The 21316-nt window shown below is 45.2% G+C and overlaps 1 protein-coding gene across 1 annotated transcript in view; it reads right to left on the bottom strand.

Moving 5' to 3' along the window:
* Positions 1-19966: 19966 nt before the first annotated feature.
* LOC126285392 (uncharacterized) overlaps positions 19967-21316 on the bottom strand; it is a 57948-nt gene continuing 56598 nt past the window's right edge. Inside the window, exon 5 of the mRNA XM_049984736.1 lies at positions 19967-20118. Within this exon, the coding sequence (XP_049840693.1) occupies positions 20057-20118 (62 nt within the window). The 3' untranslated portion in view covers positions 19967-20056. The remainder of the gene's footprint in view (positions 20119-21316) is intronic.

The raw sequence follows: 21316 nt of genomic DNA on the forward strand, positions 1-21316 counted from the left end.
GGAGCACAAGGGTGCTAGTTACTTTAAACCCACGAAGCAAGAGAGGTGACAGCACTGACTACGAACTGTTTTCTATGCGATATTCATTTAAGGTTGTCACCAGTTCACATGATGAATAGTTATTCTACTAGGAAAACCTATCCAGAGCAAAGACCCATCAATGATTTCAGCTCATAAATTCCGAGCGATCAAAGCAGATAGCAAGCAACAACATACAAAATACTGACTCACTCGCATTATCACGCAGTACACAGGACCAGTATCTTCCAAACATCGCGCGAAAATGCGATTTTTCAGGTCATATCTCGGATCCCATTGATCACAACGATAAGGGATCAAGTGTTTTGGATAGAACTTGGTGTAGCGGCCATTTGTATACTTATCGGAAGAACGGACACACTGTCCTACCCTGCAGTACAGGCTCAAAATTTCAACGTTACACACTACCGCCAGCCCACGTAAATTAAGAATTGGTTCTTTGCATTAAGTGTTGCTTAAGGTCGACCTTACGCGGCTTATAATACCACCTGTAGCTCAAAGGCGTTTACTGGAGAAACCCTCAAAAATATGATTTTTACGTACGAAAAGTAGCAGTTGTATAAGATTCGGCTTAAAATGGTCAGCTGGATATGGAGTCAACTAATTCAGCTAAATGGTGTTGGAGGGAATCGACACCATGAGTTTTGTAGGGTTGTCAATAAATCCGTAAGAGTACAGGGGGTGGAAATCTCTTCTTAACAGCGCGTTGCAAAGCATCCCCGATATGCTCAATAATGTTCATGTCTGGGGAGTTTGGTGGCCAAAGGAATTGTTTAAACTCAGAAGAGTGTTCCTGGAGCCACACTGTAGCAGCCGGCCGCGGTGGTCTCGCGGTTCTAGGCGCGCAGTCGGGAACCGTGCGACTGCTACGGTCGCAGGTTCGAATTCTGCCTCGGGCATGGTTGTGTGTGATGTCCTTAGGTTAGTTAGGTTTAAGTAGTTCTAAGTTCTAGGGGACTAATGACCACAGCAGTTGAGTCCCATAGTGCTCAGAGCCATTTGAACCATTTGAACCACACTGTAGCAATTCTGGACGTTGGGCTATCGCATTGTCCTGCTGGAATTGCCAAAGTCCGTCGGAATGTATAATGAACATCAATAGATGCAGGTGATCAGACACGATGCTTACGTACGTGTCACCTGTCAGAGTCGTATCTAGACGTATTTGGGGTCCCATATCACTCCAACTGCACGCGCCGCACATTATAACAGAGCCTCCACCAGCTTGAACAGCCCCCTGCTGACATGCAGGGTCCGTGGATTCCTGAGGTTGTACCCGTACACATCCAGCAGCTCGATACAATTTGGAACGAACTCGTCCGACCTGGCAACATGTTTCCAGTCATCAACAGTCCAATGTCGGTGTTGACGAGCCCTGGCGAGGCGTTACGCTTTGTCTCGTGCAGTCATCAAGGGTACACGAACGGCTCCGAAAGCCCGTATCGAGGATGTTTCATTGAATGGTCGCACGCTGAGACTTGTTGGTGGCTCAGCATTGAAAGTTGCATAAATTTGCGGAGAGTTGCACTTCAGTCACGTTGAACGATTCTCTTCAGTCGTCGTTGGTCCCGTTCTTGCAGGATTTTTTTCGGTTGCAGCTATGGCGGAGATTTGATGCCTTACCGGATTCCTGAAATTCACGGTAGACTCATGAAATGGTCGTACGGGAAAATCACCACTTCATTGCTAACTCGGAGATGCCGTGTTCCATCGTTCGTGCTCCGACTATAACACCACGTTCAAACTCACTTAAATCAGGATAACCTGATATTGTAGCGGCAGTAACCGATAAAACAATTGCGCCAGTCACATGTCATATATAGGCTTTGCCGACCACAGCGCCGTATTCTGCCGGTTTACATATTTCTGTATTTGAATACGTATGCCTATAACAGTTTCTTTGGCGCTTCAATGTATATAGGCTGTGGCAGTAAGTATGAAGGCTTAATAATAAAGAGAGACTGGTTGAAATGATGTAGAAAGTTCTATGTTGAAAGGGAGCGAATATGTTCGCAAGCCAAGACTTTTAGTTAGGAAAGAGGAATGTGGTCTCAGGCTGCTGGTTCCCCATTTTTCTGTTAGAACCATTTAAAGAGGAATATACTCGCCATTCTTGTGCTCCGACAGGAGCATTTTTCCGCTTGTTTTATACTGGATCGATTCATTCCGTTAAGTCCTTTCATTCCTAAGCAGCGCCGCGCGAGGTGGCCACGCGGTCTCAGGCGTCTTGTCACGGGCCGCTCGGCTCCCCTCGTCGGAGATTTGAGTCCTCCTTCGGGCACGGGTGTATGTGTCGTCCTTAACATAAGTTAGATTAAATAGTGTGTAAGCTTAGGAACCGTTTACCTCAGCAATTTGGTCCCATAAAACCAAACCACAAAAATAAGTCCTAAGTAGTCATTTGAAGCTGATCTTCTAATGAAATGGGAAATCAGTTTTCATTTACAATAATTCTCACTGTAGTTGACACCATAATGCTTTGTATTTTCAAACAACACTCACTTTGTTGCACTGCCACGCTCTTCAACTGAATCCGAAGTGGATAACAGATACCAGTAACTCAAATTCTGTTAACAGTTGCTTTTCACCTGGTGTATACTCTCTCACCATCTTCCCTGGACACAGCCCGATTCTCCGACGTCAGTTCTGTTTCCATCTTGTTCCAAAATTAATCGGTACTGTGAGGCTGAAGATTGTGAGATCTTGCCACGATTTCACTTATCTCCTACGATTGCACAGCTAGTTGTGTTGGTCATAAAAGATTTGGTAATAACTCAGCTACTGTTAGCCCCGCTATCCCGTTTCCCTCTGTCCTGTTTGTGTCAAACAGATCAAACTCGTGGCACATAGCTTTGTTGTAATTTCTGTGGTCTGTGACTGTTAAATTTTCCGGTTTCCAAACCATCCAAGATTAAAAAAAAAAATAACACATCCAGCTCTCCTCATTTTCTGTTCATGGTAAATTAGTAAATCTGGTTCGAGATCTAATGAATGCATCCAACTTCTTCCTGCTGATACAAGCATATGATTCCAGTTTACTCCCCGTCTCCAAGACCACTCACTCGAGATTCTTAGTGACATTTTCACAAAGGTCTCCTCATTCATAACCTTGGCCCACAGTGTTTCTCTGGGCATACTCATAAATCATTCATCAGAGACTTTATTGTATGCTGGTGTGCAAAACGTAGGGATGAAGTAACTTTCACATGGTGTGTCATTGCCAATTAAAATACCTCGATGTAACTTTACCCATGCATAGAAAGAACTGCTACTGTATACGAGTAATACTGAAGGTGACTGATAGAATTACAAAATCTTAGGAATAGGAATTAAATTTTTATTCAAATACATTAATTACACTGAAATCACCGGGATTTATTACGGTTCCTTGTACATTACAAAAGTAGGGACATGATTCTTAAGAGAGTGGCTGATCACCAGAGACAGTAACGCCTGAGTAGTAGGGCAACAAGGACATCACCTCACATTGCGTGTGCCTACATGAGGGCAAGTATACTTTCAGGGGCAAGCGGATTGTTCTCTTTTGCTGACAGGCCCTTAACCAAGTGTTGTGCTAAGAAGATTATGAGTCCATGGGAATAATCCATCCTTTTGACTGACGAGCTCTTAGCACATTGTTTGGTTAAGTAGTTTTCTAAGAAACCCCACCACTCCGCCTCCCCCCCCCCCCCCCTCCTTCTCCCCGACCCCTCTCGGAACTCGCCTCACTGATACAAGCACACGTTTAATGTCAATTCGATTGATTAATCAATTAAATCGTTCAATCAGTTAACTCCTCCACGTATTCCTCTCCCTCCCTTTCCCCACCTGGAAAATGGCGTTAAAAAGACTCAGTTGAGTAGCCATTTGGCAGGAAATCGATTGCAGAATATGAAATATTGTTTAAATAATTTAGACAATATGTGGAATATTGTTTATTGAAACAATTTGTGGGATACAAAAGCGTGTAAGGAATATTGTTTACTCATTTATGTAAAGAATTTGGCAGGAAATCGATTGTATTATATGGAATATCGTTTAAACAATTTAAACAAAGTGAAGAATATTGATTATTTAAACAATTTTCAGGACACAAAGTGATGTATGAAATATTTAAACAAAGTTGCGATGCTTTTTCATTCCGAATGCTTAAGGAAACACATAATTACACTGTCACAGTTCGCTTAAATACATCTGCACAACTTCCTCGCGTCTCTCCACGCATGCAAGCTGCCTGGAGTCGGAATGTGCTGGAGGGATTGTGGTAAGGCCAGTGGGCTCGCCGTCCCACTGTCGGCAGTCAGCTGCCGTCTCAGGTGGTCACGTCCTGTTTCTGCATGCGTGAACAAACCTGTCGGACACCGGCGCACGCGGGAGACGCCTTCCTTCCAAAGCAAATACATAACTGGTAGTCGATCGTGAAATACTGTTTAAGTTAATAAATGATTAATTTTCGGCCACATGATCATGATGTAGGGTATATAGGGTGGACGCAGTAGCTATTTCACTCACACACCCACACCCACCCACAGACACACACACACACACACACACACACACACACACACACACACACATACACACGCAACCAAATTGATAATGTGACAAGCAGCCTGACTCGAAATACACTTTAGAAAAACATCTTTGCCTACAAAGAGAGAGAGAGAGAGAGAGAGCTGTAGTTTGCTTTGAAGATGATATGGAAACTGGCATGGGATATTTCATTCCGCTATGGGTTCTAAAGTGTCCCAGCTTTCCTGACAAACTTCGTTGTGGAGCATTTCGCGAACTGCTTCAGGAGCTACTAAAGATGGTGGGGAATATTACACCTTGAAGATGTCACAAATGTTGCTTCAGAACATGTGGCATGGGAAATATTGATTAAATCGTTAACACAGCGTTCAAATACAGTTTAAAACTATTCGAAATAAAAAAGTTCACCACTACACAGTAGTTTGATTACGTAAAAGACAGTGTTGTATTTTTGGCGACAAATTTCATTAAATAATACAAACTTATTATTATTTAACATCACGATTGGAAGCGGTGATGTGAGAAATGATAGTTAGATTTTCAAATTTCGTTGTGAATTTACACAGGCAGGTTTGTAGAGTTTCCGAAACTACCGGTCTCGTAAGTGTACTTTCTTTTTTAAAGCACTATAAAATTCCTATGTTGACTGGTTCTCTGCACTACACCAGGACGAAGGAGAAGGGAGGAAAGGGTCTACACGTGATGGGATAGTAACAGCAACAACAACAACAATAAATACCTCTGCAAGACAGAGTCCACTGTAATGTGGTGAGAAGCTCTAAACAAGACACACTGAAACCGCAATCCAGTTCGTAGTAATAAGTTACATAGCTAGATGTCTGCCATGAATCGGGAATTCGATGTCGCGATTGTGTTGAAGCGCTACAGAATTCCCAAATTGGTTCTCTCCACATTTGGAGAAGGAAGGCCTACTGCATGATAGGATAGAGGCAACAGCAAGCAAAAAACGATCCAGTCTGTAGCAGTAGTTGCCATGGCTATATGTCGGAAATGGCTGAAACGCTGATATACCCCGCGCGCTCATATCCCGAGGTCCACACGCCCGTGCCAACCCCCTCGTATGCCGCCGCCGCCAGCCCTCAAACGTCGCTGTAAACTATCGCCGCGATCTGTCACAGTCGCGGACGAGCCTGTATGTCAGAGTGCACCAGCCCCGGCCATGGAGGGCATCCACGGATGATTGCAGTGGTAGGAATTTGGATGTTATCAATACACCCAGCACAGACACCTGTCGTTTTCAATCTTCTCTCACACAAATCCGCTTCTGCCGCGCTTCCCTAGCACGCTGGTCACTTCTCCAGGCTTCGCTGCCGTGTGCAAGATCAGATAGGTCTGCGCATTCTTTGTACCCGTCACAGGCTGAGCTAATCCGCAGCTTCTGTCGCCGAAACCTCGTGACCGCCCTAACAGCCAGCCTTGGTGCACTGGGAAACAAGCAGCTGCAGATTGGACGTATACAGTAATTCTAAACAATTCCACCCAGACACAGACCCACCTGTTTAGAAAATCCACTTTATCCAGTCCGAGGCAGTAACGTTGTTGATCAGGCACCTCGAATTTCAGACGTGGAATATATATTTCGTACTTTTATACGAGGTATACACACTTTCTCACATCGCTAAAGTATCGTTACTTGTGAAAATCCTGTAACAGTATGGCATAGGCTACATTTCCTGTAAGTATTTTCTCATTAGGGAGAAAAAAATCTTTTCTTATCTGTTACATCATGCATCACAGGACTAGACGATTAAACTTATGTTTGGCTTATGACAGAGTGCTAAGATCTACCACTATCGCAGGACGCCTCCTCACTTCGAACTCTCTCTTAAGGTAACCAAATGTCTCACCACATACGAAGTCTCTTAAGTTAACAGCACAGAGAAGTTGTAAATATCAGGTTTATACTACGTATCTCTTCATAAATTCGGTAATACATCTGATTTTATTACGACGGTTGTCTCTTCCTGTGTAGGTGGCAATCTTAACTGTCTTTAAAAGATATCGCTGCAACGCAAAAAATTCCAAGTCAAGAATCATATCCTAGATGCCCTAGCCACCACCTCCACCCACCAGGCGGCATGCCACTGATATCAAATTGATAGGATAATTAATTAAATTGATCATGAGAGTCACTTTGCATGGCGATTAATTTTTCTTTTTCAGCAGTCGGATTACCAGGTAGTTCAAATGCCAATCCTTGGAGGGAAGACGATGTTTTTTTCAAGGGACGCTACTGAGAACCGACATTTGAAGTTGACCACAGAAGTATTCTACCACCGGCAACATACATTTCGCGTAAGGATCACGTTATTAAAAACACGATCACGACTATAGTATCCTCACCTGCATAAAAAAGGTGTCTTGCTTCTACAGACACACACAAGATTCGCTGATTGCATTACGCTTTCTGGTAGAATGCTGACTGTGATATGAAATCAAATATCTCCATCCAACCACATACTTGAGTTTGATTCTACGGAGACGTCTTTTAGTGGTTACAGCCACTGGTGAACCATATTCGTGCCACTCTCATTTCTTCCACCAGGGCAGTTGAGAACTACTGGATGGTGGCTGGTGCACGTGGAGGTCTCCCCACCGTATCTCACACATGCACGTTGAGATTTAAATCTTGGGAGGCCGTTCATTTGCGGAATATCCTCTCGTTATGAAGTTCCTCCACCTGTGCTGTTTGATGTGGTCACGCATTACAACCATGCTGAATGCACCCCTGAAACAATGGACATAGGGAAAAGAGTACAGTGTCACAATAGCATTAAGTGAGGAGCGTACCATGCCTCCCGCGTCCTGCCATCCTGATTTAGGTTTTCCGTGATTTCCCTAAATCGCTCCTGGCAAATTCCGGGATGGTTCCTTTCAAAGGAATCCGATGAGACCGATGACCTCACTGTCTGGTCTCCTTCCCCAAATAACCCAACCCAACGTACCATGCCACATTATTCTTGTCACACCATACCTACAGGACCACCAAACCCAACGTGTTCGACTAAGTCCCTGGCTGCATAACATGTTCCCACCTCTCACCATGCGAGAATACGTCCAGGTTATGTTGAATATTGCAGTACGTTCGCATGTAGCAACAACCATCCAGCAGTTCCACAAGATTCAAATGGTCCAAATAGCTCTGAGCACTATGGGACTTAGCTTCTGAGGGCATCAGTCTCCTAGAACTTAGAACTACTTAAACCTAACTAACCTAAGGACATCACACACATCCACGCCCGAGGCAGGATTCGAACCTGCGACCTCAGCGGTCGCGTGGTTCCAGACTGAAGCGCCTAGAACCGCTCGGCCACAATGGCCGACAGTTACACAAAACTCTTTACTAAACTTGTATCCAGCATGCAATGCTGTGATCACACACCCTCTTAAAAACCATGATCTGCATTTTGTGATGTCAAGGGGAGTATCAAACATCACGGCAACTTGACTCTAATTATTGTCTTTAAACAGGTCATTTCTGTTCGTCTCCTTGCATAATTCTTTCAGTTGCTGTGACATCTGGGCACCAGAGTTAAGGACAGGCATCACTTCAACACATTTATTAATAACGTACTGAATAACGAACAAGTTTCATGAACTAGTATATACAAAGTAATCGAAATGACATCGTAGTGAAAAAATCTGAGTTCATAGTTAATTAAGCAAAAGAAGAAAAAATTATAGGATAGACTTGCAGAATTTCTTTTTGAAGCTGAAGTAAAATAAACAGGCATTTTTTAATCGATCAAAATTAATTCATACCCTGAGTAAATGAAACAAAGTTCTATTACGCAGTAACACCCGGCTATGTGAAATTAAAACAGTTACAGTAAGAAGTCTGCAGTGGAAAGTTAATATTTAACTAGCTAAGCAATCGAAAAAAGTCTAAGTGCTGCAAGCACTAAGTTAGACAGGGTCTTGACGGAAATCGGCACACTAACGATGTATACCAATATCCTGGGTAAACATATCGGCGATTTGCCATGAACAGAAATTACAGAAGTGGCCATCTCCACACGGGGTACTGTGGTAGTAAGAGACAGAATCCTGATTGTGTTCTTAAAGACCAAAATGACTCGAACCAAAATTTTTCTTCGTAATCTCCGAAGAACTTATTTCCTGACGTTAGTGTTCTTAGTGGGAAGTGTTACCGTGAGCCGTTGAAGGCTTGCAGAGCCGTACAGTGCCGCCATCGTCTGCACAGGTTTTTGGGCGCCCAGCACGCGGGACGGTGCGCCTCCGCTCCCTCCAGGAACGTCCCCTTCCTGGATAGCACAACAAGTACTACACCCAAGGTAAACTAACATGCAGCTACGAGTGACCGGCCCCATCTAGCGACTATCGCTGCACTTCACCGCCTTCCCACTACAAATAATACTATTTGTTGTTTATTTTATTGAAATACTGTCTTAATTAACTTGTTTCAGCTACTTTAAGTCCATTCCTGTTTCATTTTTATTACTACTATTTATTGTCCTAATCAAAAATATAATCTGGAATATGAGAAACAGAACAATGTACATGTTCTAAAACCCTGTTCTGTCTTCTTCATAGATAAGTAAGATTTTAGACCCTTCACAATGTAAAATTGTTAAGGCTTTCGTGGCCACTTGTTGACAAACTGTCTATTGGCTTCTGTCTCGGGTTCTTCGGCCGACGTTCATCTAATGATTTTTCTGTTTCGCCAGCACGAGTGGCTGGCATTGTCAAAGCTTCACCCTCCATTGCCGATGGTGAACTGGAGCCGAGATCGCGGACGCAGACTATATGTACCTGGGGCGCCAACGTCCGAGGGCTTCTCCGCGGTCATTTCCGTTGCGGTTCTCCTCTTGCTACCTGCGACGGTCCTTCGCTGCAGTACGGGAAGCCAGGACCCGATTACCTTAAGGCTTTCCTCTTTCTTGTTCAAACTGTTCGCGTGTTTTTGTATTTCTACAGCTTCTCTGAACAAGCGCGTGTGATAGTGCTTCTCAACAGCCAGAACTTCCGTGTCGGCGAATTTTATTACCTGGTCGGTCTCATTCAGTGCGTGCTCTGCCACGGCCGATTTCTCCAACTGCCCCAACCTGCAATGTCGCTTATGCTCTTTGATCTTGGTGTTAATGGATCGTCCAGTCATTCCGACATAAACTTTACCGCATGTGCATGGTATACGGTATATTCCCGACATTGCAAGTGGGTCTCTTTTCTCCTTCGCCGATCTAAGACACTCTTTGATCTTCCTTGTCGGTTTGAAAATCGTCTTTACGCCATGTTTGCGCAATATACGGCCGATTCTGTCCGTCACTCTGGGAATGTATGGCAGAAAGGCCGTACCCGACATTTCTTTTTCTGGTTCCTTACTTCGCCGAGTGTTTGGCTCTGTTACACTTCTAATATAATTAGTGGAGTACCCATTGCTCCTCAGGACAGTGTCCAGGTGTTGCATTTCTTATTTGAGGCGTTGCGGCTCACATATTCGTCCTGCTCTCGTTACGAGCGTAGTAATCATGCCTCTTTTCTGGCTCGGGTGGTGGTTTGACAGTTTGTGCAGGTATCGGTCCGTGTGTGTCGGTTTTCGATACACGCTGTGTCCCAGGTTTTCGCCGCCCTTGTGACCAGCACATCTAGAAATGGCAGTTTCTTTTCCTTTTCTACTTCCATGGTAAATGTTATGTTGGCGTGGAGGCTGTTCAAGTGTATTAGGAAGTCACCGAGCTGTTCTTCACCTTGGCTTCCCACAACGAAAGTATCATCGACGTACCTGTACCACACCTTAGGTTTGCAAGTGGCCGAGTCCAGTGCCTGTGCTTCGAATTGTTCCATGAAGAAGCCTTCCAGCTGTTTGTAGAAATCGCCACTCCACGTGAAATAGCTCGTGGTGAGACATGCATGGAAGAGCTTTCTGATGTGTTGAGGGAAAATGGAACCGATGTGCTCCAGAGCGTCACTGAGTGGCACTTTCGTAAATAACGAAACAACACCAAAGCTGACCAGGATGTCGTTTGGTGCAAGTTTCAGTTTCTTCAGCTTCTCAATGAAATGCCCTGAGTCCTTAATGTATGTAGGTCGCAGGTAGCAAGAGGAGAACCGCAACGGAAATGACCGCGGAGAAGCCCTCGGACGTTGGCGCCCCAGGTACATATAGTCTGCGTCCGCGATCTCGGCTCCTCAAAAAGGCGCCAGGACATGACAGTGTCACCAACCAGTTGCTCAAAAACCTCCCACCCACGGCGATCGAACACCTCGCGAACGTCTTCAACGAGATTACTCGTACCCGCGAGTTTCCAGCTTGCTGGAAACACGCGGAAGATCTATGAGCGCCTCGTGCTAAGACCCATACAGGAACATATTACCAGAGAGCAACTTCAGCCGGATTTCCAATTCGGATTCCGGCAGAACCACTCTACCCCACAACAGATCATGAGAGTGGTCGAAGCAGCCACAGAGGGCTTCACCCACAGAGGCTACTGCGGGATAGTGCTACTAGACGTAGCCAAAGCCTTTGACTCAGTATGGCATAGAGGGCTACTCTACAAGCTGTACACACAAGGGTTCCCCGGAAGCATAGTTAAGCAGATCAAAAGCTATCTCTCGAACAGAACTTTCTCTGTCAAAGTAGAAACAGCCACCTCCACCAAGAGGCGTATTCGTGCTGGGGTGCCGCAGGGGTCGGTCTTGGGGGCCCGTACAGTCTGTACACTGCGGACTCACCAACGGCCCTTCTGGTGCACACCACACAGTACGCTGACGATACAGCCTTCTACACAAGGAATGCGAACAAGGACCTGGTCATCCGTAGGCTACAAAGGGTTTTAGATGACACAGAAACTATGGCACGTCGCTGGCTAATCACCATCAACTCCGAAAAGACGCAGGCTATGCTGATTACCCGTAGGCTCGGAAGGCGCGAACCTCCTCAACGGCCCTCCCCCCCCCCCCCCCCTCCACCTTCACCTAAATGGATCCCAACTCCCCTGGCGTAGAACCGCCAAGTATCTTGGCGTAACCTTGGACTCTCGCCTTACGTGGAACCCCACATAGACGAGGTACACAGGAAGGTCTGCGCCAGAATGTCCATCCTGTACCCAATCCTCAACTCATCCAGCTCCCTTCCCTACTCAGTAGGAGTGAACGTATACCAGGCCCTGATCCGGCCAGTCATGGAATACGCGTGTCCTGTCTGGGGATACGTGGTGAAGCAGCACCTGGACAAACTCCAGAGGCTGCAGAACCGCGCCTTCAGGAGGCGTCTACCACTCGGATTCCCCGTTGACGATTTGCATGCCACTGCAGAAATCCCACTCCTGAAAGAGCGTTTTCAAGACCTGGCAAGGGCCTTCTATGAAGGTTCTTCCAGGTCGGGAACGCCCTCATCCACTCCCTAGGTCGGTATGACATGTCCCGCGATAAACATAATCGCCCCATGACGATCTTCGACGACTAAGTCGAAGAGTAAATCCCAATATCCTTTCCCAAATCCTGCTCCTACCCAAATAACCACAATTGTCTCGCCAAACCTCAGGCAAGTACCAGACACACACAGAACAATCTTCACATTTCACAGACACCAAAAAGTACAGACATAATCACACACACAAGTATACAGGGGAGTAAAAGCCGCAAGGCTACAAACTCCCCCGCACACTTCCCCAAAGAGGGGAAAGTAATAGATGTGAGCAGCAGCTCGGCTCCAGTCCACTACCGACAATGGAGGATGAAGCTTTGACAATGCCAGCCACTCGTGCTGGCGAAACGTCAGAAAAATCATTAGATGAACGTCGGCCGAAGAACCCGAGACAGAAGCCAATAGGCAGTTTGCCTTCACAATGTATTTAATTTGACAATGATTTCTGAAATCAGTTTTTGTTTCTTGAACCTTCAGTTTAAGCCTGACTAGTTTAAATTACCGGAAGACGCATAGATTTTTCAAATAGTTAAACTTTTTTTTAAAAATCATCTTGTTTCCTTATATACAATTGAGTCAATTTTTAAAGAACTGTACTTTTAAATGAATATCATTTAATTACTTGGTGTATTTATTTGTACGTTATGAGTATATCAATGACCTCTAGATTCGCTTTGCATTGTATACACTCAAGCGCCAAAGAAACTGATATAGGCATGTGTAGTCTAGTACGGAGATATGTAAACAGACAGAATACGGCGCTGCGGTCGGCAACGCCTATAGAAGACAACAAGTGTCTTGTGCAGTTGTTACATCGGTCACTACTGCTGCAATGGCAGGTTATCAAGATTTAAGTGAGTTTAACGTGATGTTGTAGTCGGAGCACGAGCGACGGAACGCAGCATCTCTGAGGTAGCGATGAAGTGAAATTTTCCAGTATGACCATTTCACAAATGTACCGTGAATATCAGGAATCCGGTAAAACATCAAATATCGGACATCTAAGCCGGAAAAAGAACGGGACCAAAGGCGACTAAAGAGAATCTTTCAACGAAACTTAAGTGCAGCTCTTCCGCAAATTTCTGCAGATTTCAGTACTGGGCCACCAACAAATCTCATGGTGCAAACCATTCAACGAAACATCATCGATATGGACTTTTGGAGCCGAAGACCCACTCGTGTAGCCTTGATGCCTGCACAACACAAAGCTTTACGCCTCGCCTAGGCCCGTCAACAGGGACATAGGATTGTTGTTGACTGGAAACAAGTTACCTGGTCGGACGAGTCTCGTTTCAAATTATATCGAGCGGATGGACGTGTACGGGTGTGGAGACAACCTCATGAATCCACGGACCCTGCATGTCAGCAGGGGATTGTTCAAGCTGGTGGAGACTCTGGAATAGTTTGGAGTGATATGGGGCCCCTGATACATCTAGATACGTCTCTGACGGGTGACAAGTATGTAATCATCCTGTCTGATCACCTGCATTCATGTCCTTCGTTCATTCCGACGGACTTGGGCAATTCCAACAGGACCATGCGACATGTCCAGAATTGCTACAGAGTGGCTCCAGGAACACTTTTCTGAGTTTAAAGACTTCCGCTGGCCACCATACTCCCCAGACACGAACTTTATTGAGCCTTGCAACATGCTATTGAGGAGGGATCTCCAGCCCTTCGTACTCTCACGGATTTATGGATAGCCCTGCAGGACATGGTATCTGTTCCCTCCAGCACTACTTCAGACATTAGTCGACTCCATGCCACGTTCTGTTTCGGCTTTTCAGAGCGCTCGCGGAGGCTCCACATGATATTAGTCAGGTGTACCAGTTTCTTTGACTGTTCAGTATATATGACTGGTCGAAGTATGCACGGCAGTTTTGGCTTGATGCAGGACACCAAAATGTGAGGTATATCGTGTTTTTATCATAACTTCCGTCATTTGATTCAATATCTTAATGTACTAGCTCGTAATTTACTTTCTTTTACCTCTGCTGCAGAATCTGAAGATGGCTACTGCATGCCGCAAGCGGTAATTCAGTTCAAAAAGCTGTACTCTTACGGATTTATTGACAGCCCTGCAGAACTCGGTGTCAATTCCCTCCAGCACTATTCAGCTGACATTAGTCGACTCCATGCCATGTCGTGTTACGACACTTCTGCGTGCTCGCGGGGACCCTATACAATATTAGGGAGGTGTACCAGTTTCTTTGGTTCATCAGTGTATGCCCCACGGTTTTCTTTTAATGCGATTGATTCACAGTATATACTACTGCTACTGTGTACTCTCACACGTAACGGTGTCCTTTTACTTTCTTTCCTGCTCCCACAGTTTCGATCATACTACGATAAATCAAATCTTTTTTTTTTTTTCCGTATAACCATGTGGTTAAAATTTCGGTCCAAAATGTGCCCTCCACTATACTACGTCTTGATGTTAGCCAGAACTTTTCATTTGCCCTGCTCCTCTTTTTTTTACTCGCACAGCTTCTATCTCCATGCATCTCTCTTTCTGTTTTAATGCCCTATATTGTGTCTTCCAGTACCAGTTTTGGGCATATTTGTAGATGCGTGACGTGCCGATTGTACTGAGGCAGCGCTGCATAAAGTTTTATTGCTGGTAAAATACTGACTAAAAAGATAGTTTGGTGACATCAGCACAGTAGCGATAGCGACGGCCATAGAACCTTTGCCGCATGCTCACAACGTCAGTTAAGCCTACATTTACGCTTCAAGTCGCATATTACGCACATATTTTTCGTGCATATATACTGTAACTTTGGACCTCTTGGTCTCTGTAGCGAATGATGATATCGAGAGAGATTTAGTGTTTCCCAAGAACAGTCGACTAGTGCACCGAAGAGAATTCGCATCAGGTGAGCTGCAGGTCGAAGGTACGATGTCCCAACGTGAGGATGGTGATGATTTCACAGTTGTCTGCGATGTGACTGCCGCTGAGATGTATGGGGACGGCCTAATTAGTCGCTAGCTCAGCGGTTCTACACTGAGATGACAAAATTCATGGGATACCTCGTAATATCGTGTCGGATCTCCTCTAGCCAGTCGTGCTGCAGCAACTCGACGTGGCATGGACTCAACACGATGGAAGTCCCCAGCAGAAATACTGAGCCACGCTCCCTCCGTAACTGTCTATCATTGCGAAAGTGTTGTCGGTGCAGGATTTTGTGCACGAAATGACCTCTCAATTACGCCCCATAAATGTTAGAAGGGATTCACGTCGGTTGGTATGGTTGGCCAAATCATTCGCTCGAACTTTCCAGAATGTTCCTCAAATCTAACACGAACACCTGTGGGGCCCAGTATCAAGGCACATTGTCATCCATAAAAGTTCCATCGTTGTTTGAGGACATGTGGTCCATGAATGGCTGTAAACAATCTCCAAGTGGCCGAATATAACCATTCCCATTCATTGATCGGTTCATACGGACCATAGGATCCAGTTCATTCCATGTAAACAAAGCCCACACCATTATGGAACAAACAGCAGCTTACACAGTGTGTTGTTGACTACTTGGGTCGATGGGTTCGTTGGGTAAACGCGACACCTGAACCGTACCGTCACCTCTTATCAGTTGAAATCGAGACTTATCTGAACAGGCCAAGGTTTTCCGTAATCTGGAGTCCAACCGATAAGGTCACGAGCCCAGGAGAGGCGTGCAGGCGATGTCGTACTGAAAGCAAACGCACTCGCGTCGACCGTCTGCTGCCATAGCCCATTAACGCCAAATGTAACCACACTGTCCTAACAGATACCTTCGTCGTACGTCCCATATTGGTTTCTCCGGTTATTTCACGCAGTGTCGCTTGTTTTTCAGTACCGACAATTCTACCCAAACGACGCTGCTCTTAGCGAACGCCGTTGTCTGTGGTGAGAGGTAATAGCAGAAATTTGGTGTTCTCGGCACACTCTTGACGCTGTGGATCTCGGAATATTGAATTCCCCAACGATTTCGGAAATAGAATGTCTCATGCGTCTAGCTAGAATTACTATTCCTCTATCAAAGTCTGTTAATTCCCGTCGTGAAGCCATAATCACATCGCAAACCTTTCCACATGAATTACTTGAGTACAGATGACAGCTCCGATTTTTTTCTTCTTTTTTTTCTTTTATTGTGAGGTGGAGGGCGGGCTGTGAGATGATACGAGCCGCCGTTTTTCAGCCGGATGAGAGTAAAAATTTATAAAACATGTTATGAAATGGGAAACAGTGAGTGACAAAATGAACTTTTGACGTAATAAAAAGACATTATTCAGTTCCACAATCTAAAATATAAAAGGTGGATTTGTTGATTAATCAAAAGATTCACATAGATGAAATGGTAAATGTATGTTTCACAAAAGATAAAAGACAGAGGAACAGTTAAGTTAAAAAAGTAAAAAGCCGGTGTTTTGACTGATTAAGACAGAGACATGAGTGAAGTGATGAGCAGGCCTAGACCACCAGGAGGAGGGGCATCATCGGAACGTAGCAGCTGGGCTTTTGTGTAAGAGGATGTTTCTGTGGGCCGATGTTTGCAGCAAGAATCCGAGAGAGTGAAGAGGGATGCTGTTCCGGTCCAGATCCTTGGGATGTGTGTGGAAAGGAATGAAAAGGAAGGGAGTGCTGACCAGGAGAAGTGGGGTGGGTTCTTTTAGAAGTGATAGGACTAGTACATATCAGAGCGGATTTCATGGTCGGGTATGGGAAGGCGATTAAAGTTTCGTTGGGAGAGAATTTGGACTGTGTAGAGGTGTAGTAAATGTGGTGGTATCGTCGTGGCAAAATACCAGGAGCAGTGAGCAGGGATGAAACTAAGGAATAGGTAGTGTCGAGTTTACGGATAACGTAGGATAGTCAGAGGTGTTTACAATGGGCAGCCCCGCCAACGCACCCCCCCCCCCCCCTTTTGTACCTAGTGTACACAATATTACAGCCATTTGTATGGGTGCACATCGCTATCCCAGGACTGTTGCCACCTCGGTGTATATTTGTGACCTGCTGCGATGGCAGGGGCAGTGTGGAAAGCGAGCGCCTCAGGTCAAGCGCGCACGTCGACGTGTGCTGGCCGGTCCGCGGTGGCCGCCCTGTGTCGACCGAGGGGCGTGGCCGTTTTCCTCCTGAGGTCGCATCACGGTTGCTGTTATGCAACGTGCGCTGGCTGGGAGAGTACCGTGTGTGCGGAGTGGCTGTCACTCCACGGCAGCTGCCTTCCAGACCACTCGTTCAAGTTGTTCAAATGGCTTTGAGCACTAAGGGACGTTGAGGTCATGAGTCCCCTAGAACCTACCTAAACCTAACTAACCTAAGGACATCACACACATCCATGCCCGAGGCAGGATTCGAACCTGCGACCGTAGCAGGTGCGCGGTTCCGGACTGAAGCGCCTAGAACCGCTCGGCCACTGCGGCCGGCTAGACAACTCGTATACGGTAACAGTTCATTTCTACGTACGGTCTACGTTTCTTCGACGCTATTACTTGGCAGTGACACTTAATGCGAAAGTTACATTCGCTCTTACGTTATGCACACCAGTGCACTTCCATTTAAATGAAGTTTTACGTCAGAAAGGTTTAAAAAAAACTTTTGTTACATATCCACAGCCTTCACTGTTCCAGCTTTTGGGACTCGCTACTTATTTCCACAATGGACAGCCATAGTCGTGACATCTGCTGCTTTTTGACACTAGCGGACAAGAAGCAGGTTCCTAATAGGATAAGCTAAGTGCTTAACATCGTGTCGAACGTTGTCCCATAGCCTCCCTTCGCTTCCTAAAGAGGTGAGAATGTCAATAGTTTTTGTTTTCGTTTCTGTAACTGTGTGAAGAGACAAGTGTTGAAAACAAATTAGCAACTTTCATTGATAAGTAAATTGTCATTAATCTATGAAAGCAATAGTTAAATAAATAAAGCCGTTCGGGATTAGCCGAGCGGTCTTGGGCGCTGCAGTCATGGACTGTGTTCCTGGTCCCGGCGGAGGTTCGAGTCCTCCCTCGGGCATGGGTGTGTATATTTGTCCTTAGGATAATTTAGGTTAAGTTGTGTGTAAGCTTAGGGACTGATGACCTTAGCAGTTAAGCCCCATAAGATTTCACACACGTCTGAACATTTTGAAATAAATAAAAAGTCTGCATCAACGGACAGTAAACTAGTTGCATAAATGTTATTGTTTCGAACCATCAACTTTTTAATCATCTACATTTGTACTCCGCAGGCAACTTTACGGTCGACACAGAGGCCATCAAAATAGAAGATTAATAATAAAAAGAACGCACTGAAGGCAGGCCGGTTGGCTATTGCCAGTTGTCACTCTGCAAACTCTATGCGCAACATCAAAAGAGTAAAAGAAACTTCATTGTTGTGTGTTGGAAGAGTACGTGGAGGGCGTCTGAAAACGGAGAACAGTTTGCTAAAGTAGTGGAAAAAAATGGGTGTCTACTTCGAAGATGTAACGGATCTCATATCGGAGTTTGGCATAGCATTGGAAGACCTGCGATCAAACAAGGATGATATAGATAACCTCACTTGGAGAGCTTGACAACCAAACGATGAATCTGTTAGACTGGAGACATAACACTGGATTTTCATAACTGTATCATTCACTTAATCCCGAAGATGGGCATGAATTGACAGCTCATACACACACGCTTCTGACGAGAACACAAACTGAAAAGAAAGATGAACATGTTGTTTGTGACGATCAGTTTGGAGTTTGGATAGGTAAAGGCACCAAAGATGTAGTTTTACGTTGGACTTGATAATGGAAGCAAGACTTAAGGAAACGCTTTTTAACATTGTCACAGAGTGAAGATAGGTTACCTTAAGTCCTGTGCACGGTGGGTATTAAAGTGTTTAAATAATTTATACGAAAATGAAAGGTTGATTTCAGCGTTGACATTACCTCAGCACTACTAGGAAGAGAGAGGTAAACTACTGAACAGAATCTTGAATGGGGTGCAGTCTAAACAGTGGATGCACATTCATGCTTCCTATAGACCCAAAAAATTCAAGTAAGCTTCGTCAAACTGCAAACTATTGGTTACAATTTCCTGGAATTAAAAAGAATTTTGACAACAGTTTCATGAGAGTAATGCACGAAAAATACTGTGACATCACATGTGTATTCTGAGATCCTTCGATGGTCACTCCAAAACAAATAACTCCAGATGATCGCCGATGGAGCATTCTCCCACACGACAGTGCAGGGCTCCATACTGTGAGTCGAAGAAAAAACTCTGACTTTTTGACGCGGAGAGTTTTCGACATTCTTCCTGTAGTCCGACTATGGGATCAATTGAGATTCATTTGTCTTTCCAGGTGAAAGCCTGGGTGGCTGCGCTGCACTTCACAACCAACGATGAGCTCAAGTATGCTGTTGACGATTGGCTGAAGCATCGAATGGCACCGTTCTTTGGTGAAGAAGCTGGAGTGATGGTACAACAAATGTTTGAATTTGTATGGCGACTGTGTGGTGAAGTAATGTCACCTTGTAAATAGATACTGTATATAATTTTATCTACTTTTATAATAGGCAGTCGAATGTTAATTTACCAGTAGCTCTCGTATACAATAAATAATTCAAGCTTTTGGGTTTATGTGGTGCTCTGAGATTAAAAGAGATTGGAAGCAGAGAGGAAATTGTGGTGGGCCAGGACATTGTGGCGGGCCGCCAATCAGAACACTGATCTTCAAAAAAGTCCAACTTGTTCACAGTACAAAGTGATACTCTCAGAAAATGTTACTAGCTTTTTGATCTTTCGTTTCCTCTATACTGAAAAAATCAACCCGACCTCTGATGAAAAATACTGTTGGTGAAATGACCTAGTAGGGGACTTTCAATATGCACTTATTCAGAACCATCAGCATTTAGGGTTTGTCAGTAACCTCTGTATTACTCAGTATTCAGTTCCATGTAGTGCAACAGGTTTCGCCAACTACATACACATCTTGGTACGAAGTACACGATTGTGAGAAGATTAACGCAATAAATGTGCTAAAAACATTTATTTACACAAAAGCATTAACAAACATAACAGAAGAATCCGATCACTAAACGGCGTGGTCCAGGTACAGTGTCGATCAGTAATGACCTCCGTGGCCGCCACCGCCACCGCCGCCTCCGTGTCCGCCGCCTCCGTAACCTCCGTGGCCTCCGCCGCCGCCGCCTCCGTGACCTCCGTGACCACCACCGCCTCCGTGTCCGCCGCCTCCGTAACCTCCGTGGCCGCCGCCGCCGCCGCCGCCTCCGTGATGGGATCCGCAGCCGTGGCAGCCGCTGTGGTAGCCGGAGTGGTCGTTGTGTCCTCCGCCGGCGGCGCCGCCGCTCACGTGAGCCTGGAAGCCGTGCTTGTTGTCCGCCTTGTACTTGACCACGCGCACGTCGCCGCCCGGCTCCTTGATGTGGTACTCTCCTGGAGGAGTCACATAGTATGTATGCATTAGTGTGTGAACAATGTGGCTGACGGGATTATTCGTAAGCACCTCTGAGGTTTTAGAACACTGTACGAAAACTACAGAACCTACAGAAAAATGGAACCATCTCTTCAATTTTCGATTATTAATGCGCGCCATGGTGTAATCGTACTGGCTGGTAGGCGTGTCAGACCATGCAGAAAGTCTTCCGCTCCATGTTGTCGGATTGCCTTTTAGGCAGTTCGCGTAAGCGGATTCAGTGAACTACATACGCATATCGACATCTCCCACGTCACAAACAGTGACCATACTAAGCACCTGTAATGCGAGGTAAAAGTTTGGAAAGGTGATCCGTCCATTAATACGTGTCTATTTTCTGTATGTCTTGTAGTTTTGACACTGTGGCCTCCTGAAACCCTTGAGGTACTTAAGACTGACCCAGTACATACTTTACTCTGAAAGAGCTAGCTGGTCTCTGACATGAAGAGGATGGATACAGTTCGTCTCACAGTTCTTCAGCACTGTTCTCAACAGTTTGACTGTTTCACACGTATGCTTCAAGAAGGGACACAGCCCATTTGAATATACGGAGCCTTTGGCATCGTCGCGATATAAAAACATTGTATTCAGCTTTACTTTCTAATCGTTCACTGTCCAATATAATCACTCATGTAATAATTCGATAATGAAACTGAGTATCTCGAAACCGATTATGCGAATAAATAAAGGAAAATGTTCCTATCATGCGCTATGAAAGCGATATAAATTTTCTTTGTAAATTATTTAAGCTGTGTACCCTTGCAATCATCGCTAACATGAACAAAACTTTATAGTGGTATCTGTAGCTTACCGATCACACTGTGTCCCTTTCTGTCCTCCTTATGTCCGTGGTGGTCTCCAGTGTGCTTGTCAGACACGTCATAACCG

This window comes from Schistocerca gregaria, chromosome 8 (assembly GCF_023897955.1).
Source record: "Schistocerca gregaria isolate iqSchGreg1 chromosome 8, iqSchGreg1.2, whole genome shotgun sequence".
NCBI classification, from domain to species: domain Eukaryota; kingdom Metazoa; phylum Arthropoda; class Insecta; order Orthoptera; family Acrididae; genus Schistocerca; species Schistocerca gregaria.